The sequence below is a fragment of the Phacochoerus africanus genome, chromosome 8 (genome assembly GCF_016906955.1).
Source record: "Phacochoerus africanus isolate WHEZ1 chromosome 8, ROS_Pafr_v1, whole genome shotgun sequence".
NCBI lineage: Eukaryota > Metazoa > Chordata > Mammalia > Artiodactyla > Suidae > Phacochoerus > Phacochoerus africanus.
In genome coordinates this window covers 128,321,674-128,342,189 of record NC_062551.1, presented here as the reverse complement: position 1 = coordinate 128,342,189, position 20,516 = coordinate 128,321,674, and the positions used below count along the sequence as shown (strand labels likewise).

Here is a 20,516-nt window from a genome sequence, read left to right as displayed (position 1 = left end):
AAGGTTCTCCAGGAGACTGTATATGCTATGAATCAATGCCCAATATATGTTGCTGTTTCTTTTATAGCAAAAGGGCACATTCCAGGAATCGAGGGAGGGAAACAGGTGTGGCACCACTCATGATTATTATGCCCACTGATCCTATCAACAAAATGTTTGCTTCCTGTCCCTGCAATCTTATGAGCTGTTAGCCTAGAGAACTTAGTTCCAGAGGGAGAAATACTTTCGCCAGGAGACAGAATAATGAAAACATTGACCTAGAAGTTAAGATAAGACTGCAATCTGGCCACTTTAGGCTCCGCATGCCTCTGCATCAAAGCAGTTACTGTACTGTATTGATCCGGGATACCAAAGTAAAATTGGTGGGTTCCTCACCACTGAAGGTGACGAGGAGAATGTTCAATATGGAGTAGATACCTCAGGCAACTCTTAGAACTACCATGCCTTGTCATTAAAGTAAATGGGAAAATGCCACAATGCAATTCAGGCAGGCTAGTGATTGCTCAGATCCTTCAAAAGTGAAGGTTTGGGTTATGCCACCAGGCAGAGAACCATGACTAGTTGAGGTGCTGTCTGAGGGCAAAGAGACAATGGAATGAGTGGTGGAAGAGGGTAGTTATAATCGCTTTTTATGGCCTGGTGACCAGTTGCAGAAACAAAGACTGTTTAATAATTATGAGTATTTTTCATTATTTTATTATGAATATGACTGTGTGTGAATGTTTGTGTGTTTCAGGTACTTTTCTTCCTATTCTTTTTCCATTTACATATAACATAAAATGTACCAATAGTGGTTAACTTTACATCACAGCATTATAGCTCCAGGATATCAGGGAGAAGAGTGAACACCATCTGATGGCTTTGCAATGTCTTGAAGGTACACTTTTCAATTATACTCAGGATAGTGGGCAGAAGTATGATTTAACACAGTTTTTATTTGCAGATTAAGTATGGTTCCAGGGATGCATATGGATGCCAAGTGGAAGGGGTAGACGGTGATGCCTAGTTTGTTGTGTCAAATTGGATAGTTAACTTGTAGCAGCCAGTTACTCAATTAAACCAAAGTCCAGGGTTTGCTGTGAAGATCTTGTATATATGATTAACATCCACAATCCACTGAATTTAAGAAAAGCATATTTCCTCAGTAATCTGGGAAGGCCTAATGCACTCACTGAAAAGGCCTTAAGAGCCAAGTTCTAGAAGCTGGGAAATGCAAGAAAAGACAGTCTCCGTTAGAGCTTCTGCAACACCTTGGTTGTGGCTCTGTTAAATCCATTTCAGATTTCTGATCTCCTAAATTGTAAGATTATAAATTTGTGTCATTGCATGTCAGTAGGTTTCTGGTGAACTATTATAACAGAAAGAAGAGATTCCGAGAAGGCAGACAAGCAGGCAGAAGGGAAACAAGGCAGGGAGAGGGCAGACTGGCTGGAACAGGCAGGTGATGAGGAGTTAGCAGGACAGTCAGAGACACAGGTGTGTAGGAGAAAGGCAACAGAAAACCAAGCAGGAAGCCTCGGAAAGGGTTAGGGAGTCTGAGAGGAAGGAAGTAGATGAAGTAGGCTGGCAGCTGGGCAGAAAGAAAGCAGAAAGTGGGCAGAGAGGCAGGCAGGGAGAGTGATAGGAAGAAAGGATGGCAGGGAGGAGGCCCCCAATGTTTGTCCTTGTCCCCTCAAAGGTTAGGGGAGCTTCCTGAGATACAGGTGGATACCATTCTTGGACTTCAACACAACTCTTCTTAGTGGGATAGGGACCCTGGAGGCATCCAGTGCCAGCTCAAAACGGAGTAGGGTCAGGGCCACAGCCACCTTCATCTCATTCATGGCAAACTGCTTCCCGATGCAATTCCTGGGCCAGGGAGGGAAAATGAGAGGGCAAGTGATATTTAAGCCTGTTCTGAGCTGGGCAGGCTTTGGCCACTGAGCCCTGGCCAGAAACATGTGCCCCAGCCCTGACACCTTTTCCTAACAGGTCACACTTGCCTTGCTGTGAAGCCTTGGTCCACTCTCCCCCTGACCTTTGACAAAGCCCAGCTCTCTCCAGGACCAGCTCCTCACTCCTACTTCTGCTCATAGCCCCAGGAAATCCTTTGGGGAGGGTCAGCGCTCTAAGCCACAGAGTCAAGGGGATCACTAAACATGAATTAGTACTTTGTTCACTGGTCTACAGGCAGTTTCTGGTTTCAGGCCAGGCCCTTTTGGGGGTAGGGTGGGCCACATTCTCAGTCCCTCATCATCTACAAGGACATACAGGGACTCTGATCCCAAGATAGGACTAGATAGAGTTGTGTAAGGAAGTCAGAATGGCAACTTACTAGAGGGGCCAGGCAGATAGCCCGGAGGCTTCCTGGAGGGGCTAAGGGTTAGCAACCCTCAACCTGTTGGACCATTTGTCTCCCAGTCCCAGAATTATGGATTCAGCCTCCTGCCTCCTCTTAGCTCCTCAGTCAATGCACTTCTAAAGCCTTCCCATTCTTCTGCAGAAATGTCCCTCTTCTAGAGCCTTCCCATTCTTCTGCAGAAATGTCCCTCCTGGCCAACCCTGGGTCTCCTCACCCAGCTGCTTCTGTGTCCTTGCTTCCCATCCATCTCCTGAAGGCATCACAGCTCCAGCCCTGCCATCACAGGGACGACACATCCGAATGCTCAGCTGGCATCAAAGCCCTCTCTGGGTTGTTCCTTACTAGCCTCTTACCTTCCAGCTCCTCTTTCTCATTAAGTTTCTGTTGAGGTCATTGAGAATGTCCTTCCTCTACCTCTTCTGGACACATACTCAAGTTTAAGTCCAGTGACAGCCCACCCTTACCCTCTCTGTGGGCTGCACTTCTTCCTCCCTGGACCCCCAAGGTACCATCACTATTCTACTCAAGGACACCTCCCAGGACAGTATCTGGAACACGGAATTGTCAATAATCTTCTCAGGGAATGAATGAGTGAGTGAGTGAAAGAATGGATGAATGAATGATGTCTGGCTGGAGTAGGCATTTGTTTCTTGACTGTGAACTCTTGGAGGCAGGGACAGTATTTCTTGTCTCTCCATTCCCGTGTTCCCATCTACAAGCACAGGAACTGGCGCACAGAGAAAGCCTTAATAAACAGTTTTATACTGGAATCAACTTAACTATATTGAAAAAAACCCCTTAATGGAATAAAAGTCAATAATGACTCTGATGTTAGAACTGAGCTGCCTAATATGTCCTGTCTTCTAGTTGTATACATAGGACATGCAGCCAGTGTTTACTAGGAAGGACTGGACCATGGCAGAAACCAAATCCTAGAGCCAATTCTGGAAGGATGTTTTCTTCTGATCTGTTCTATGAAGGTTGATTCACCAGTTGAAAATTATATAGAATTATGGATTCAGGAAAAACTTATTTCTACTAATTACAAAGCTATGAAAGTTTTTGCCTCACAGGATGATTTCAGCAGCCTGGAAGGATTTTCCCAATAACCATTATGGAGTGTTCTTTTCCAGCTCAAAGCCTATTTCAAATATGCTTTATATTTCACACATCAGGAACTTTTCCATTGCATGTGTCACATACAAAAAATGGATTTTCTCTCTCCCTCTCTCTCTCTCTCTCTCTCACACACACACACATAAAGCTTAGGAATAAACCTGATCAAGACCAAGAAGGTGAAAGACTTAAATGCTAAGAACTATAAAACATTAATTAAGTAAATTAAAGAGGGTTCAAAGAAATGGGAAGTTATCCCACACTCCTGAATTGGAAGAATTAATGTGTGGTTAAAATGGTCACACTACCCAAAGCAATCTACAGATTTAATGTGATCCTTATCAAAATACCCATAACACTTCTCACAGAACTAGAACAAATAATCCAAAAACTTAAATGGAACCATAAAAGACTCAGAATTGCTAAAACAGTCTTGAGGGGAAAAAAACAAAGCAGCAGGCATAACTCTCTCAGACTTAAGACAATATTACAAAAACAGTAAAACAGTGTGGTATTGTACAAAAACAGACATATGGATCAGTGGAACAGAATAGAGAACCCGGAAATAAACCCAGACATCCACAGTCAGTTAATCTTCAACAAAGGAGGCAAGAATATATAATGGAAAAAAGTCCATGATTTTCTTTTCTAAGGAGACAGTCTCTTCAGCAAGTGGTGCTGGGAAAACTGGACAGTTTCATGAATATCAATGAAATTAGAATACCCTATACACCATGCACAAAAGTAAGTGAAAAATGGCTTAAAGACTTAACATAAGACATGACACCATAAAACTCCTAGAACAGAACACAGGCAAAACCTATGGTTTATGTACATTATACCATGCAATGTTTTCCTAGGTCAGTCTCCCAAGACAATAGAAATAAAAACAGAAATAAGCAAATGGGACCTAATCAAACATACAGGATTTGCACAGAAAAGGAAACCATAAAAAATATGAAAAGGCAACCTACAGAATGGGAGAAAATATTTACAAATGATGGAACTGACCAGGGCTTAATTTCCAAAATATACAAACAAGACATACAACTCAACAACAAAAATACAAAAAACCCAAATGAAAAATGAGAACAAGACCTAAGTAGACATTTCTCCAAAGAAGACGGATGGCCAATAGCCACATGAAAAGATGTTCAACATCGCTAAGTATTAGAGAAATGCAAATCAAAACTACAATTAGGCCCCACCTCACACTGGTCAGAAAGGCCATCATTAATAAGTCTAACAAATGCTAGAGAGGGTGTGGAGAAAAGGGTACCCTCCTACACTGTTGGTGGGAATGTAAATTGTTTCATTCATTATGGAAAACAGTATGGTTGTACCTCAGAAAACTAAAAATGAAACTACCATATACTACTCTTGGGCATATATCCAGAGAAAACTGTAAGTCAAAAAGATGCATGTATCCCGGAGTTCCCATTGTGGCACAGCGGAAAAGAATCTGACTAGGAACCAAGAGGTTGCAGATTCGATCCCTGGCCTCGCTCAGTGTGTTAGGATCTGGCAATGCTGTGAACTATGGTGTAGGTCACTGACGAGGCTCGGATCCTGCATTGCTGTGGCTGTGGCATAGGCCAGCAGCTGTAGCTCTGATTTGACCCCTAGCCTGGGAACCTCCATATGCCATGAGTGCAGCCTTAAAAAGCAAAACAAAAACAAAAACAAAAAAATCAAAAAAAGGTACATGCATCCCTATGTTTATAGTGGCCACTATTCACAATAGACAAGACATGAAAGCAACCTAAATGTCCACCAATAGATGAATAGATAATGAAGATTTGGTACATATATACAATGGAATACTACTCAGCCATAAAAAGGATGAAATAATGCCATTCTCAGCAACATGAATGCAGTTAGAGATTATCATACTACGTGAGGTGAGTCAGAAAGAGAGAAATAAAAACAATATGATATCACTTATATGTGGAATCTAAAATATGGCAAAAAGGAACCTATCTATAGAACAAACATACTCACAGAGAACAGACATTGCCAAAAGGAAGGGGGAAGGGAGTGGGGAGGACTGGGAGTTTGAGGGTAGTAGATGCAAATTATTACATTTAGAATGGATAAGCTCTGAGGTCCAACTGGATGGCACAGGGAACTATATCCAGTCTCCTGGGATAGACCATGATGGAAAAGAATATTAAAAAAAAGAATGTACACAAATGTATAACTGAATCACTTTGTTCTAAAGCACAAATTGTACCACATTGTGAACCAATGATACTTTAATAAAAATATTAGAGGATTTTTCCCTCAAAAAGCACTTGATCGTTTCATTTCTATACCTTTTGCTGTTTGGACAATTGAACTCAATGTAAGCTATCATGGTATATAGATTCTGGATTACAGGAAATGTTTTGAAAACTGGGGAAACTGTCATGTGAAAAAGACATTAATATGCCATCAAAACTTCTTGTGGAAAGACTACAAGTGCAGAGGTGACAAAAATTGGTATCAAACTTTCTTGAAAGGCTGCCATCACTTTTCTAGCATGTGGCCTCAACAACTGAGACATACAAGGCATATAAAAATGAACACAAAGTCACAATATTCATGATGAAGCAGGATGGAATGGTGAACTAAGTAGAAAAGGTGGGACTGAGAAGATATAAAATAAAAATCCTTTTTTTTTTGATAGCTGTACCTGTGGCATATGGAAGATCCAGGACTAGGGATCAAATCAGAGCTGCAGCTGCAGGCCTATACCTCAGTCAAGGCAACCCCAGATCTGAGCCTCATCTGTGACCTATGCTGTAGCATGCAGACAACACTGGATCCTTACCCCACTGAGCAAGACCAGGGATTGAACCTGCACACTCATGGACACTATGTCAGGTACTTAAGCCCCTGAGCCACATAAGAAACTCCAAAAATCCACCCTTTAAAATTATGACAATGAAAACAGATGACACTTGGACTTTAACTAAGGTAAGTAATTCTAACTCTGTAGTCATCATTTTATGGTAAGGAAAACACTACAATACCCTATACACTGGAACAATCACCACTACAGGAATGTGGCCAGCCATTGAGTGAGAGCCATGGTTCAGTCTGGGGTGGGAGATTAAGGCCACCTTTCTTTTGGACAGACAGATAAAACACTCCCTCCCCACACCAACATAAAGGGCATATCTGCATATATCGCATGTAAATATTCAAGGTCACAGACCTAGGGTAGTATCCAGTGACACTTGGCTGACCCAAGTCCAAAAGGCCTCACCTGGATCCCCCTGAGAAGGGCAGGAAAGCGTGGCTGTGTTGAGCAGAACCGGGGGCAAAGCGGGATGGGTCAAACACCTGCAAAGAGAGCGTGGGGGCCAGGACGGTGGATGTGTGTCACACTCCTCCTCTCATCCACAAGGGGACAAAAATCCCAGAGAAGGAGTGGAAGGAGGTGTTGATCTGAAGACAGCATCCCATCCCTCCTCCTGGGGCCATCATCATACCTCTGGGTTCGGCCACACCTTTGGGTTGTGGTGAAGGGCGTAAATGGAGAGTGAGATTATGATTCCTGTGGGGAGATGGAGAGAGAAGACTGATGGTTTGCATGGCAGCAGGGGCGTGTGCCTGCACAGAAGGCTTGGGAGCCACCATGAGAGCCACTCCCCATTACTCTGAATGAATGATGCTGATGCAGGAGAGGTGGGCTGGACATGAGAAAACAAGGAACACAGACTAGGAGAAGGTAACCATGACCCATCACTGAGCGGCCAAAGAATTGAAGGCTTACTTTTAGGACTGACTTAGGTGACAACACATATTTGTCAAGTGCTACCAAGGAGCCCCTGGGGAATATGCAGTAACTCATCAAATCCTCACAGAAGCCCTCAAGGTAGGCACTCATATATATCCCTGTGTTCAAATGAGGACCTGAGCCTCAGGCTACACAGCTGGTCTCGGACCCTACAGCCAGGATGTGGCAGGGCTGGGCGTCAGACCCAATGGGAGGTGAGCCAGGGGGTGGCCTCCAACCATGACAGGGCTCTCAGATCTGGTCATCAGCTGCTCTCTGCATCCACCTGAGGGCTCCTCAGAGACTGACCATCTGACCCATGACAGGGGGTTCCCTGAGCTCTGTCATTACTTGGACCCCAGATGGAAAGAACCACATCTGCTCTGCTTTTCTGTGTCTCTCAAGACTTCACCTCCAAGAGAATCATAATTTGAGGGCTCCATGACAAGACTACATTCAGGGGCTAGCCTTTGTTTCTTGAGCTTTCGCTGGGTTCCAGTTCTGCATTAGGCATTTCACAACCTCACCCTATTACGTATAAGTATGGCTCTTTATAGGGAGCAATAAGACTCAGAGCATGCTGGAACTGGGCTGGACATGTGGATGTCTGAGCTTCCATGTGTTCTTGTAGATGCTGAGGTTAGTATGTGTGGTGAAGTTCATACCTGCAGGTAAGGAACGTCCATCAGGGAAGGTGATGGGCTTGCCGAGCTCTCTGATAATGGCTGGTACTGGAGGATAGAGTCTCATTGCTTCCTTGATGCACATGGTGGTGTAGGGCATCTGCCCCAGGTGGTCCCTGAAACAAAGCCCATTCTGAAGCTGTGCAGGGTTGGGCAACCAGGGATTCTCCACTAGCTGGGGGCAGGGGCAGGGCAGGGCTCTCATTTCAGGGGCACTCACCAGGTGATGGAGGTACCATCCCCCAGGAGGCTCTGGATCTCCTCCCGGCACCTCTGCTGATGTTCAGGGTGGGAGGCCAGAGCATAGAAGATCCAGGAGATGCCACTGGCTGTGGTGTCGTGGCCTTCAAACATGAACGTGTCTACTTCAGCACGGAGGTCGGTGTCAGACAAGCTGCTCCCATTCTCCATCTGCAGAGGCAGGGTGAGAATGCAGGCCCCTTCCTCTGTGCTTCTGGTCAAAACCTCAGGGCTCCCCCCACACACATACACATACTCACTCTGGCAAAGAGGAGGATGTCCAGGAAATCCAAGTGCCTCTTCTTCCTCAAGTTCTCCATCTCTCCTTCCTTCTGCAGGTGAGCCTTCCTCAGCCGGATCACTTGGTCTGTTTCAAAACAGTGGTTCCCAGGCTGAGCTGAGAGCTCTGGGGGTCCGAGACAGCACACGGAGTAGCCCCACCCTGATTCATGGCCCAGTTTTGGTGGCAGGTGGAGCAGGATGAGGGTGGGTATAGGTGTGTATGTCAAGACTGAGAGCGCCAGCATCGTGTGACACAGGTTAAGAATCCCCTTGATAGCACATCCCCAGGAGGCAGCAGGAGGGAGTCACAATCAGCCATCACTAATGTGGTGACACATGTAAATCCCTGTATAGCACCTGCCACCCTGACAGCTCAGTTCCCAGTCCCTGTCCCGGGGAGGTACCTAGTGTGGGGATGTTCCAGCTTCTGAAAGGGAAGCAGGAGGCTCACTCTGCCTGGGGGTCAAAGGGTAGTCCCTTTCAGATGTGCCTGATGAAGGAAGAGAGCAGCCCAGGAGCAGAAACAGAACCTGTGTGTTGATGGGCCAGCTGGCAGGCCTGGCGGCTCAGGCGGCCTTCAGGGCTCAGCCTATAGATGATGTCGTTCTGGTAGAGGGCACTTCTCAAACGAGCAACAAACAGACTGTTGAGGTTCCCAACGGCCTGAATGTAGGAATGGGAGTTCCTGAAGGGAAAGGATGCAGAAGAGAGAGTGGAGGGAGATGCTGACGTGGATAAGGAGCGGGGCTCTAGGGGGAGGCGTCCTCAGTCAGTGGGGAAAGGTAGCACTGAGGCATTTGTCCTTCTGTCCCACAGTCCCCTGGACCCTCTGTCCTTCATAAGTGGCCTGAGCAGCCAGGTGTCTCCCTGTGTTGGAGATCAGGATCCTCTGTGACTGAGTCAAGGTTTCGTCTGGGCTGGAATCTGTCCATGATCCCGGACTCCCAGCAGAATGTTGCTTTTGGGGCTGGGAAGCACCTGTGCTGCCCTAAGTAGCTTCCAGGGAGGTCCTCCCCATCTGGTGAGAACAAGCACCTGCCACTGAAAGGTTGTCACTGACCTATCTGTCTGGACGCTGCCCTGGTAGCTGAAGGCACACTTCATGACGGTGTCTAGGGTCATCAAGGAGACGTGTCCAAAGATCTCCAGATGTGAGTCCTGGGTGACAAGCTGCTCCCATTTGTCCTGTAGTGGGAGGAGGACAGGAGATCTGTTCTGGCAGGGCCGGGGTCTCTCTCTGTCTCTCCACATCTTCTGATGAGATGCCCTAGCTTTCTAAGTGCATGTGTTTAGCAATTTAAGACTGTAAAGCACATGAGTAATGCAATGGCTATTTTCTCAGAACCATTTATTATATAAATAAACAGGTTTTATCCAAATATTCTGAATTTGTGTTCAAAGTGGGAACAATTTATAATGATAACCACCTTCTAACAGGCCAGAAAGCATCATTTCTCAGAGGACAAAGGGGAAATCTTTGTGACCTGAGAACTGAGCTAGACAATTGATGTCCAACATGACAAGCAAGTTTGTCAGGCAAGAGAAAGTGGAAGAGTCTAATACTGGGGTCTCTAAAAGAGAATCATACACTTTTTTTTTTCATCCATAAAACGTTAGCTGAGACCAGGTGGTGATAAATTAGAATCCTAATGGGGGGTGTCATGTCATGGCAGGACCCAGGTCTGAGAGGGTAGACCTGGTCTCATTTCTTCTCATGAGTGGCCCAATTCCATGCAGAAGCCCCGGGCTCCAGGCCAGAGCCCATCTGAGTGACATCCTGGGATGTCCACCCTGCCCCTGAAGCTGTCTTTGGCCAGGCCAGCCATGGACAGCTTTCCTGGTGCCTAGGGGAATGACCCTTGCTCTAGTCTACTGTTTTAAAGACACAGAGGTGGGAAGAGAATGGACCCTGAAAACACCAAGGCCCACATTTCCCTTATTAATGACTAGAGTGTAGATCCAAGGTGGTGCCCAGATCTCATTCGCTTTGGGAGAGCAGTGTCCACACTAAGGTTAGGTGAATTATTCTGGGCCACTGTGTTTGATGGGTTTCTGGGGGCATGAGTGTCTGAGTGGATTTGTGAGTTGTGCTGGGGGTGAGCGTGTGCAGGTAAGAGAGGGGTGTACTCACCAGCATCACCTTGACAGAGTCGGCCATGAGATTCACATAGGGCTTCAGGATGTCATAGTGGAAGGCTGGGGTCAGCATCCGCCGGTGCTGGAACCACGTCTGCCCATCCGATAGGAGCAAACCATAGCCTGGGCCACAATTGGGTATGTTGTGAGGGTGGAAAAGGGATCAGAATGATGGCTGGGGACAACACGGGAGCAACTAAGGGTGGCAGGAGAAGGCACATCATTTCAAAGGCAGGAGGAGTCAGTACATTTCAGGAATATAAAGTTCCAAAATGGCTTGTCATATCATGTGGGTACAAAATGTGATCCCAGCTGGAGCATTTTTTCAGTTGGAGATAAAAGTTGAAAAAGAGTAGGGGGAAGGTGATGGAAGAACTTAAATAAAAGCCAGACTGAGAACATTGTAGAGACCCAAGAAGAAATGTGGAAGAGGTTGAGCTTCAAGAGGGTTCTCAGAACCATTATGAAGGGTAAGGGTTTCATCAGAAGAGAAATGAGGTTTGATTCAGAGAAGAGGATGGTGACACGGTGCCAGGCACCTGTTGCTCTCTGTGAGCCAAAGAGGCAGCTCTTGGAAAACCCATCTTGGGAGGGGCCACAGTTATATTTAGATGTACTCACCAATCCAGGGAGACAAGAATTTGTGGATATCTGTCAACTTTGGATCTGAAAGGTAAGGAACAGCATTACAGGAAAGAGGGGAGACCAAATGAGGCAGGCAGCCCCCAGACTGTGGGCTGCCTGCCCTTCCTGATGATTTGCAGCTGGCGGTCTGTCTTAAGCCACCTCCAACTGCCTCCCACCCGTGACTTTCTCTGTCCTGACAGTCACTATGGGCTCAGGAAGGCACACTCCCACATAGGACTAAGATGCTGAATTGGCAGGAAACCCAGGCTCCGTTCTCAGTGCAAAAGATAAGACAGAAACCTGTGGTTTTCCTATAGTATGTGCCAGTTTAGCCATCCCATGACCCAGGACATGGAAATACAAGTCAGCATGCATAAGAATTTGTCTTTCAGATCTGGAGAAATTTACATAAGAATCATCTCAATTGGGTTAAAAAATAAGAAGAAAAAATAGAGCCCCACAGAGTTGTTTAAGCTTGTGGTTTAAGTGAAGAATGTTGGTCTTGGACTGGCCTGTGTGCTGGGTGTTGGGATGGTAGGGAGCTCAGGTATTGAGGACTGAACTGCTAGTCTCTTCTGGAATTTCCCAGACCCAGGTGGGTCAGCCAAGAAGGAAAAGATGTTCCAGATGGCATCATCTTTTGCACTCACCAGATCTCCCCAGGACTACCTTCATGTAGTCAGGGTCATAGATCACCAAGTGAGCCTTGTTCCCCCACAGCCAGTATGGACAGGCACGTGGGAAGTTCTTCACCCTCCTCAGTGCCTCTTGCAGGTCGTTGTCCTTCAGGTGCTGTAACAGAGGGAAAGACAAATTGGTAAACTTTCTCTTTAGGACCAGTGTTTGGTGTGCTGGCAGAGCTTAGGACAGCAAGCGGGAGAGGGTTCTGGATTGATCAGCAGCAGTTAAGAGTTTGGAACTGTTTCTGGAAAGCTGGGTGCTGATCTGGATCTTGCCCTTCTACAGAGGCTGGCCTAGTTCCCTCCCCAAAGCTGCCTTCAGAATCTTATGCATAGTAAGCCCTTTAGAGGTTTAATAATGGGCTCTATGGTGTACGAATGTTTTTCAGAGACTTATGTTAGAGTAATTGGTTACATTGTGCCCCCTCAATCCTAATCCCAGTCCCTAAGAATGTGACTTTATTTGGAGATAAAGTCTTCATGGGGTTATCAAGTTTGAGGTCATGAGGGTGGGCCCTAATCCAGTGTGACTAGCATCTTTATTACAAAGGGGAGAAGTGTTGACACAGAGTCAGATACTCAGAGAGAGAAGATGATATGAAGAGACATACGGAAAATTAGTGATTTACCAGTCAAGGAGCAAGGCCTGGAATAGATGCTTCCTGCCCAGCCTGCAGAAGGCACCAACCCTGCCAACACCTTGATTTTGGGTTATTTTCTCCAGAACATGAGATGACAAATTCTGTTATTTCAGCCACCCAGTTTGTGTACTTTGTGGCAGGCTTCTGCACTAGTACAACTCTGTAATGATCTAGGCAAACCTGTATGAGGGAGGGATGATTATATGATCCTGTATCACTGCAGAGTGAGAAAACATGTTAAGGATACACCAGGTGAGCTACACTTAAACCCAAGCCTGCTGATCCCAAGGTGTCCCTCCCTAGGGTTCCCAAGTCTCCCTGAAAATTTCTATTATCATGTTTCAACTCAGTGTTCCAACTGTGGGACAACTGACATTTTATAGCTATTATCCTGCTGTTTATAGAGCATTGTTCGTAGGTATTACACTTCATTTTTAAGAGAATCAGTAAGTGCATGAAAAAAGAATAACATTAAAAAATAACTCAATTAAAAAATGGGCAGGAGACAGTATAGACATTTTTCCAAAGAGGAAATGTAGACGGCCAACAGGCACATGAAAAATGCTCAACATTGCTCATCAATAGGGAATTGCAAATCAAAGCTGTAATGAGTTATCACCTCACACCTATCAGTATGGCTGTCATCTACACTTTACAAATAACAAATGTTGGCCAGGATGTGAAGAAAAGGGAAACCTTGTACACTGTTGGTGGGAATGTAAATTGGTGTAGCCACTGTGGAAAACATAATGGAGATTTCTCAAAAAAAAAAAAAAAAACAGAACAAGCTTATGATCCTGCAATTCCACTCCTGGGTATGTATCCAAAGAAATAAAAATAAAAACATTCATACAAAAATATACATGCATTCCAATGCTCATAGCGGCATTATTTACAATTGCCAAGGTATGGAAACAACCCAAATGTCCATCATCGAATGAATGGATAAAGAAGCTGTATAGTGTAGTATAGTAGAGATAGACAGGGAGATAGATAGGTAGAATATTGTATATATATTTATAGGTAATAGTACATAGTATATCTATCTATAGATGGATAGTGTATAGTCTCTCTATCTATCTCTCTGTCTGTCTATCTATCCACCTATCTAATGGAATACTACCCAGTCACAAAAAAGAAAGTAATGTTACCATTCGAAGTCACATGGATGGACTTGGAGTGCATGGTGCTAAGTAAATAAGTCAGACAGAGAAGGATAAACATGTATGGTATCTCTTTATGTGTGGAATCTAAAAAATACAACAAACTAGCAATAAAACATAAAAGAAATAATAATTAAAAATAAAAATTAAATAATTTAAATAAAATTAAAAAAAAGAAACATACTCACATATATAGAGAATGATCTAGTGGTTACCAGTGGGACAAGGTGGGGAAGGGCAATATAGGGGTTGGGGAGTGGGAGGCACAAACTCTTGGGTGTAGACAGGCTCAAGGATGTATTGTACAACATGGGGAATACAGTTAATATTTTGTAATAACTGTAAATGGAAAGTAACCTTTAAAAATGAATAAAAAATTAAAAATTATTTTAAAATGGAAGGAATGAGTACATTTGGGAGTGTGAATGAATGGGTCTTGAATAAAATTCTTGTTGCAAGTGACAGCATATTGAGCTAACATATGAAAAAGAAAAAGGACCGAAGAAGGGCTGGGGGCCCAGGGTATCTTAGGGAGTCCAGGGGCAGGGGGCATTCAGGGTGGGGAAGGGGTAGAATGAGGATCTGTGGGGCTGTTGGGATGAGTCTCCCTTTTTTCCTCCCTCTAAACCCTTGTGTTCATTCTCCACAAATGTTTATCAAGGCTCTACCTTGTACTGGACACTTTTCTAGAAGTTGTTGATATGGTCACAAATAGACAACAGCCCCTGTCCTTGTACAGTTGGGTCTTGGCCATGGAGGAGGGCACGTCACACTTCTGGGGTGTGCACGGGACCATTCTGCCACGTACCATGTCTGGGTGGCACTGCTGAATCCTGTCCTGAGAACTGGAGTCTAATATTGTGGCCACAGCGTGGCTGTGATCACCTGTGGCTAGGGATGAATAGGGCCCACCTTTTGTGTGGGAAGAGATCTCAGGGCAGGTGAGCTGGGCAGACATCCCCAAAAGTTTCCACTCCAGTGAATGTCAATGACATGAATGAGTAGATGGGTTATGGGTGCATTTACTTGATTATTTGGTGAGTATCTACTGAATGTTTACTCTGGATCAGTTGCTGTACAGGGAGCCAAGGACTCAGCAGTGAACAACAGAAGTCCCTGCTCTCATGAAGCTCATGTTCTAGTGGGGGTGTGGGTGGGACTGACAAGCCTGCCCTGAACTGAGAAGCATCCTGCCTGAACTACTTATGGGGCTGCTCTGTGTCCTCACCATGTCTGCCCTTCTACATGGATCCAGTGCAGGGACTGACTAGGGGGAGCCTCTTTCCACCCCAGCTCTGTTACCTGGCTTTTTTGGATCTCCTCTTGTCTGCCCAGCAGGGGATTAGGGGTCCCAGTTTCTGCACAGGAGCATGCCTCCTTTCACATTGCCACTCAGCTCCCACCAGTCCTGCTCCTGGGGACTGTAATTAGTTCCCTTTGGGGACCCCAAGAAGCTGAACTGTCTGTCCATTCCCCTCTCTGGATCATCCTGGTGCCCACTGCTCAGTGAGCCCACCAGGCTTCTGGTGGAGGCTGGCATGTGTCTTGAGCATGTCAGGCTAGACCCACTTGAGACTCTTCTAGAAGCCATGGTGCCCACAGTGGTGGTGGCGTTGACACTGTAGGCAAAAGCCCAGCCCTCTGGCTCCCAGGCTGCAGCCACTCAATGCAGGCAGGGCTCCAGTGGGGTGTCCTTACCTGGTTGCTTCTGCGACTGTAGCCATAAAGGAAGTTCCCCAAAGGGAGACACAAGGAGAGTGAGGATACAGGTAATAAGGGGGCTGCACAGGCAATTGTCAGATGTGTTGGCTCTGCTGGCAAGGCAGCCACACCTGAGGTAGGAGGAAGGACACGGGGAAAGACAGGGCAGTTTGGGCTTATCTGAATTCTAACATTTGAAGTTCCCCTTTAAATAGTCCTTGTTGGATTTCACCTTTAATGAAGCAAGTTTGTTAAACCTATAAATTGTTTGTCTTTTACAGGCATTAATACATTTTTCTTCTTTTTTTTAAATTTAATTTTATTTGGAGTTCCCATCATTGCTCAGTGGTTAACAAATCTGACTAGCATCCTTGAGGACGCAGGTACAATCCCTGGCCTTGCTCAGTGGGTTAAGGATCCACCACCTACAGTGGTGTAGGTCGCAGATGTGGCTTAGATCCTGTGTTGCTGTGGCTGTGGCTGTGGTGTAGGCCAGCAGCTTACAGCTCTGATTTGACCATTAGCCTGGGAACCTCCATATGCAGTGGTGCGGCCCTAAAAAGCAATAAATAAATAAATAAATAAATAAATAATTTTATTGGAGTATAGTTGATTTACAATATTGTATTAGTATTAGGTGTACAGCAAAGTGAATCATTCATACCTATAAGTATATTCATTCTTTTTTCCCATAGAGGTTATTGCAATATTGAGTGGATTTTCCTGTGCTATACGGGAGGTTCTCATTAATCATATATTTTATACAGTAGTGTGTATGTCATTTCCACCCTCCTAATTCTTCCCTCTTCCCAATAGTTTTGCCATATTTTAAATTCATACAAATTAGAGTGATTATAACTGTGGCCATAGCTCTGTGCCAGGCACCAGTCTAAGACAATAATACCTCACTGAATATTATAATTATCATCGTCATCCAGTACTAAGAATGAGGAAACTGAACTATAAACCAGGTATTTAAAATATGTGGCAGACAGGACATGGGGACAACCCAAATGTCCATCAACAGATGATTGGATTCGGAAGATGTGGTATATATACACAATGGAATACTACTCAGCCATAAAAAAGAATGATATAATGCCATTTTCAGCAACATGGATAGAACTAGAGAATCTCATACTGAGTGAAATGAGCCAGAAAGACAAAGACAAATACCATATGATATCACTTATAACTGAAATCTAATATCCAGCGCAAATGAACATCTCCTCAGAAAAGAAAATCATGGACTTGGAAAATAGACTTGTGGCTGCCTGATGGGAGAGGGAGGGAGTGGGAGGGATCGGGAGCTTGGGGTTATCAGACACAACTTAGAATAGATTTACAAGGAGATCCTGCTGAGTAGCATTGAGAACTATGTCTAGATACTCATGTTGCAACAGAAGAAAGGGTGGGGAAAAAATGTAATGTATATAAATTGATCCCCTTGCTGTACAGTGGGAAAATAAAATAAAAAATAAATAAAATATGTGGCAGAGCTCAGATGTGAATCTAGGTATTTTGGCAACAGAACCAAATACTTCACTGCCCACCTCGTCACTTCTAATCTGGCCTAAAATTTTAATTTGATCTAATTACATGTGGCATTCTAATTCCTGACTTAGCCAATAACAGAGAATAAATGAAAATCTCAGACAGTGTTATGAATGTAAGAAAAATATGGCTGCAGTATCTGTTAGGCCAGCAGCAGTTGGGTGGTGATTCAGCACTTGAGTAATATGAAGAATATGAGTTATGAAAATAGACATCATCTATTTACTGGATCTATGTATTATCTAATGGCCATCAATCAGGGTAATGAGAAAGTCACCAGAGGAATTTCCAGTTGTTCCTTATGTCAGATCCTAGCTCAGAAATGTTATGACTAGTCAAACAAAAGGTCACAATTTCTCTAAATCAACAAACTATCAGGAAGTCATGGGGAAACAGTTTGCATGAACAAACTGGGCTTTGGCTGTCTCTCTGTGGCTAGTGCTAAGTTGCCTCCCTCTTTGGCTTTATTTTGCTGATAAGCACTTGGCCTCCTCTCTGAGTCCAAAGCCTCAGGTCTCTGCAACCCCCCACCTCCCAAGACCTGTTGAATCCACATGCCCTTAATGAGCCCTTCTCCTGGTAGCCCTCACCTTGCTCTCCTCCCTCCCCTCTGGGATCAGAGATAGCAGACTGATGGGTGGGCACTGCCCCTCACCAACATGCAGGCTGCTCCTTCTCTGTCACTCTGCACACCTGGGTCCAACCTCCCTTTGTGCTGGGCTCTGGGTTGGGTCCTGGGGAACAGGAAAATGAGGGTGTCTGCAGCCCAGCGGCTTCGGGGTTGGGAGCTAGAAGTAAACAGATTCTGCTTAATGCTACAGCTCAATCATCAGCTCTCCTTACCTGGCTCCTGCTGGAAGACTTCTCACTCATGTGTGTCTGGGTTCACCCCCCATCCAGGAGCTGAGCTTCCTTTCCTGTGACCTGACACCATCTTTGACTCCTGTGTGTCGTCTCCACAGACAGTGAAGCCACAGGGCAAGGACGCATCAGATGGATGTCTGCTCTCAGGAAAGCTCAGGGCTGGGCAGAGAGGATGGGATGGAGTGGCTGGGGCAGGGAAGCCTCTAGAAGCTTGTAATGTAAGCTGCTCAGCCTGGAGCTGGGGAGACTCAGGAAGAAACAGCCACTGTCCTCAAAGTATAGGGCTGCAAGTACAGCCTGCAGATCCACCTAAGGAAGGAGTGCCCCACAGACCCGAGGACACCAGCACAGGTTCCTGTAAGGAAGTGAGCTGCCCAGAGAGGGATGAGGAGCCAAGGCCTGAGAGGTGAGCTGGGTTCTTACATGGAGCCATGTGCTCTCATACAACAAGGCTCTGTCCCAAGAACTTGCTTCCCATGACCATGACCTGAGATCAAGGCCCTCCCTGCCCTCCCACTCCCCTCTCCTGCTCCTACCTACCTCCCGGCTGTGTCCATAGAGCCAGTGGGAAGGAGGGGATGGGAACTGCTGAAGGGCTTTGAGCAGCCACTGTCTGTGCAGGTAGAGCTGTGTTGCCTTGAGCAGAAGCAGGAGCAGCCCAAACACCAAGGCCACCTGCAGGAGCCCAGAGACACTGCCCAGGGCTCCTATGGGACTCAGTGCAGAAACACTCATGGTGCAGGCACTTCTGGATGGCTGACTGTCCTGACTGTCACTGACATCCCCTAAGCACCCTACCTAGTCAGGGAGGGTGGCCCCGCCCATCTGGGGGAGGGTGATGGTGAGGGCAGATCTCACACCTGGGCCTCCAAAGCTGATGAACTGTGGAGGATACCCTTGGAGTGGGCACCAAATGAGTTATGGAGATCAGATATAACTGATTTGATCAGGGATGGGAACAAAGTTATCTCTAAGTCTCCTACCCTCACCTTTTTCATGTTTCTCTCCATCCAGGAAGTCTGACTCCAGAAACTCTGCTATTAACCATGAACTTGAAGAGATGATTACTGGGTTGGGACTCTGGTGCATACATGGCAGCCCCCAAACTTCCAGGGGTGTTTCATGTTTGATCTGCTTTACCCATTGTTTCCAAGTAGGTGGAATTCCACATACTGGCATCAATGCACGACTCACTATCAAGGGCAGCATTTGTGAGAAATGGTTAAGCAAACCATGTGGTTAGATGTAGCAGTCAGGGAAATGACACTTATGGAGAATTTTCAATGATCTGAGAAAGCTTATTACAATGTGTGGAAAGGAGAATGTACAACAGTCTGGGGAGTATGAGCTTAACTCAGAAAACTGTCTTAGTAATGGTCAACCTTTTTAACCAATAAATCTCTCTCCCATTCATTTGGTACCCAGACACCCAACAAAGAACTCCTTAAAGGTTGTCAATGGATGTTCTACGTCTTTATAGTTTCCATAGCCTGGAACAGAGGACTGTGCCTGCTGATGCTGCCCAATAAATACTTACTGATGTGATGAATGAATGAAGGAGGGAATGAAGATAACTTTGATTGGTTAGATCACCATCTTAGGCAGACTGGGTTCATATTTCTTTGTCATATTTTAAAAAGGAAATTAATACATTTATTCCTGGATATTTTCTGGTTCAGCTTACAGGCAACAGAAAACAGAGGAGATGGCGGTCTATCCCTAAGGCAGGAGCTTGAAGCGATTATTTCTTGGGTAAGTCACTCCAGGCATTTCTTTCTCCTAGGTTTGATAAATTTGGGTTTGACACTGCAGCAATGTATTGTGTTTACTTTAACTCTGCCACAAATATGAATCTTTCAGAGTTCCCCTCATGGCTCGGTGGTTAACAAACATGACTAGCATCCATGAGGATGCAGGTTTGATTCCTGGCCTTGCTAAGTGGGTTAAGGATCCCATGTTGCTGTGAGCTGTGGTGTAGGTCACAGACATGGCTCAGACCCCACGTTGCTGTGGCTGTGATGTAGGCTGGTGGCTTCAGCTCCGATTGGACTCCTAACCTGGGAACCTCCATATGCCTCCATGTTTGCCTAAAAAGACAAAAATATGAATCTTCCAGGTAGAAGCTTTTTATTTTTTTAAAAAACAGCCTAATTTATATGTATTTATATATGATGCAATTCATCCATTTATCATCAATGGTTTTTCATATATTACATTATTATTTTTTAATTAATAAAATATATATAATACAAAGTTTGCCACCCTAACCATTTTAAAGTATATGATTCAGTGGCATTTTTTTACATTCACTTATTTTTTCCTTTTTCAGCCACACTCGTGGCATATAGAAGTTCCTGGACCAGGGACTGAATCCTAGCTGCATCTGCAGCCTATGTCACAGCTGGAGCAATGCTGGATACTTAACCCACTGTGCCAGAGTGGGAACTCATTCACTTTTGTGCAGTCATCACAACTACATATTTCCAGAATTTCTGCGTCACTCTAAACAAACTCTATATCCCTTAAGCATTGACTTCCCATTTTGCCTTCCAACAACCCCTGGTAATGTCAATCTACTTTCAGTCTCTATGAATTTACCTATTCTAAATTCCACATATAAATGGAATCATGTGATATTTTTCCTTTTGTGTCCAGCTTCTTTTACTTAGCATAATGGTGTCAGGGTTCACCCATGTGGTAGCATGTATCGGAACACCATTCTTTT

The 20,516-nt window shown here is 45.1% G+C and overlaps 1 protein-coding gene across 3 annotated transcripts; it reads right to left on the bottom strand.

Annotated features, from left to right (window-relative positions):
• Positions 1-915: 915 nt before the first annotated feature.
• Positions 916-18,557, bottom strand: LOC125133583 (taurochenodeoxycholic 6 alpha-hydroxylase-like). Of its 3 annotated transcripts, none has more exons than XM_047791877.1 (12): positions 18,332-18,557; positions 11,839-11,980; positions 11,183-11,227; positions 10,557-10,684; positions 9,486-9,610; positions 8,956-9,110; positions 8,404-8,510; positions 8,124-8,314; positions 7,886-8,019; positions 6,934-6,998; positions 6,708-6,784; positions 916-1,848 (listed from the first exon to the last, which is right to left on the bottom strand). In XM_047791877.1, exons 1-12 carry the CDS (start codon positions 18,524-18,526, stop codon positions 1,680-1,682), a joined length of 1,533 nt encoding a protein of 510 aa, XP_047647833.1. In that variant the 5' UTR covers positions 18,527-18,557; the 3' UTR covers positions 916-1,679. The 3 variants fall into 3 exon arrangements, with proteins under 3 accessions (XP_047647833.1, XP_047647834.1, XP_047647835.1); XM_047791878.1 differs by having other exon boundaries at positions 1,627-1,848; positions 8,956-9,014; positions 18,332-18,526; XM_047791879.1 differs by lacking the exons at positions 8,124-8,314; positions 8,956-9,110 and having other exon boundaries at positions 1,627-1,848; positions 7,886-8,074; positions 18,332-18,526.
• Positions 18,558-20,516: the final 1,959 nt, after the last annotated feature.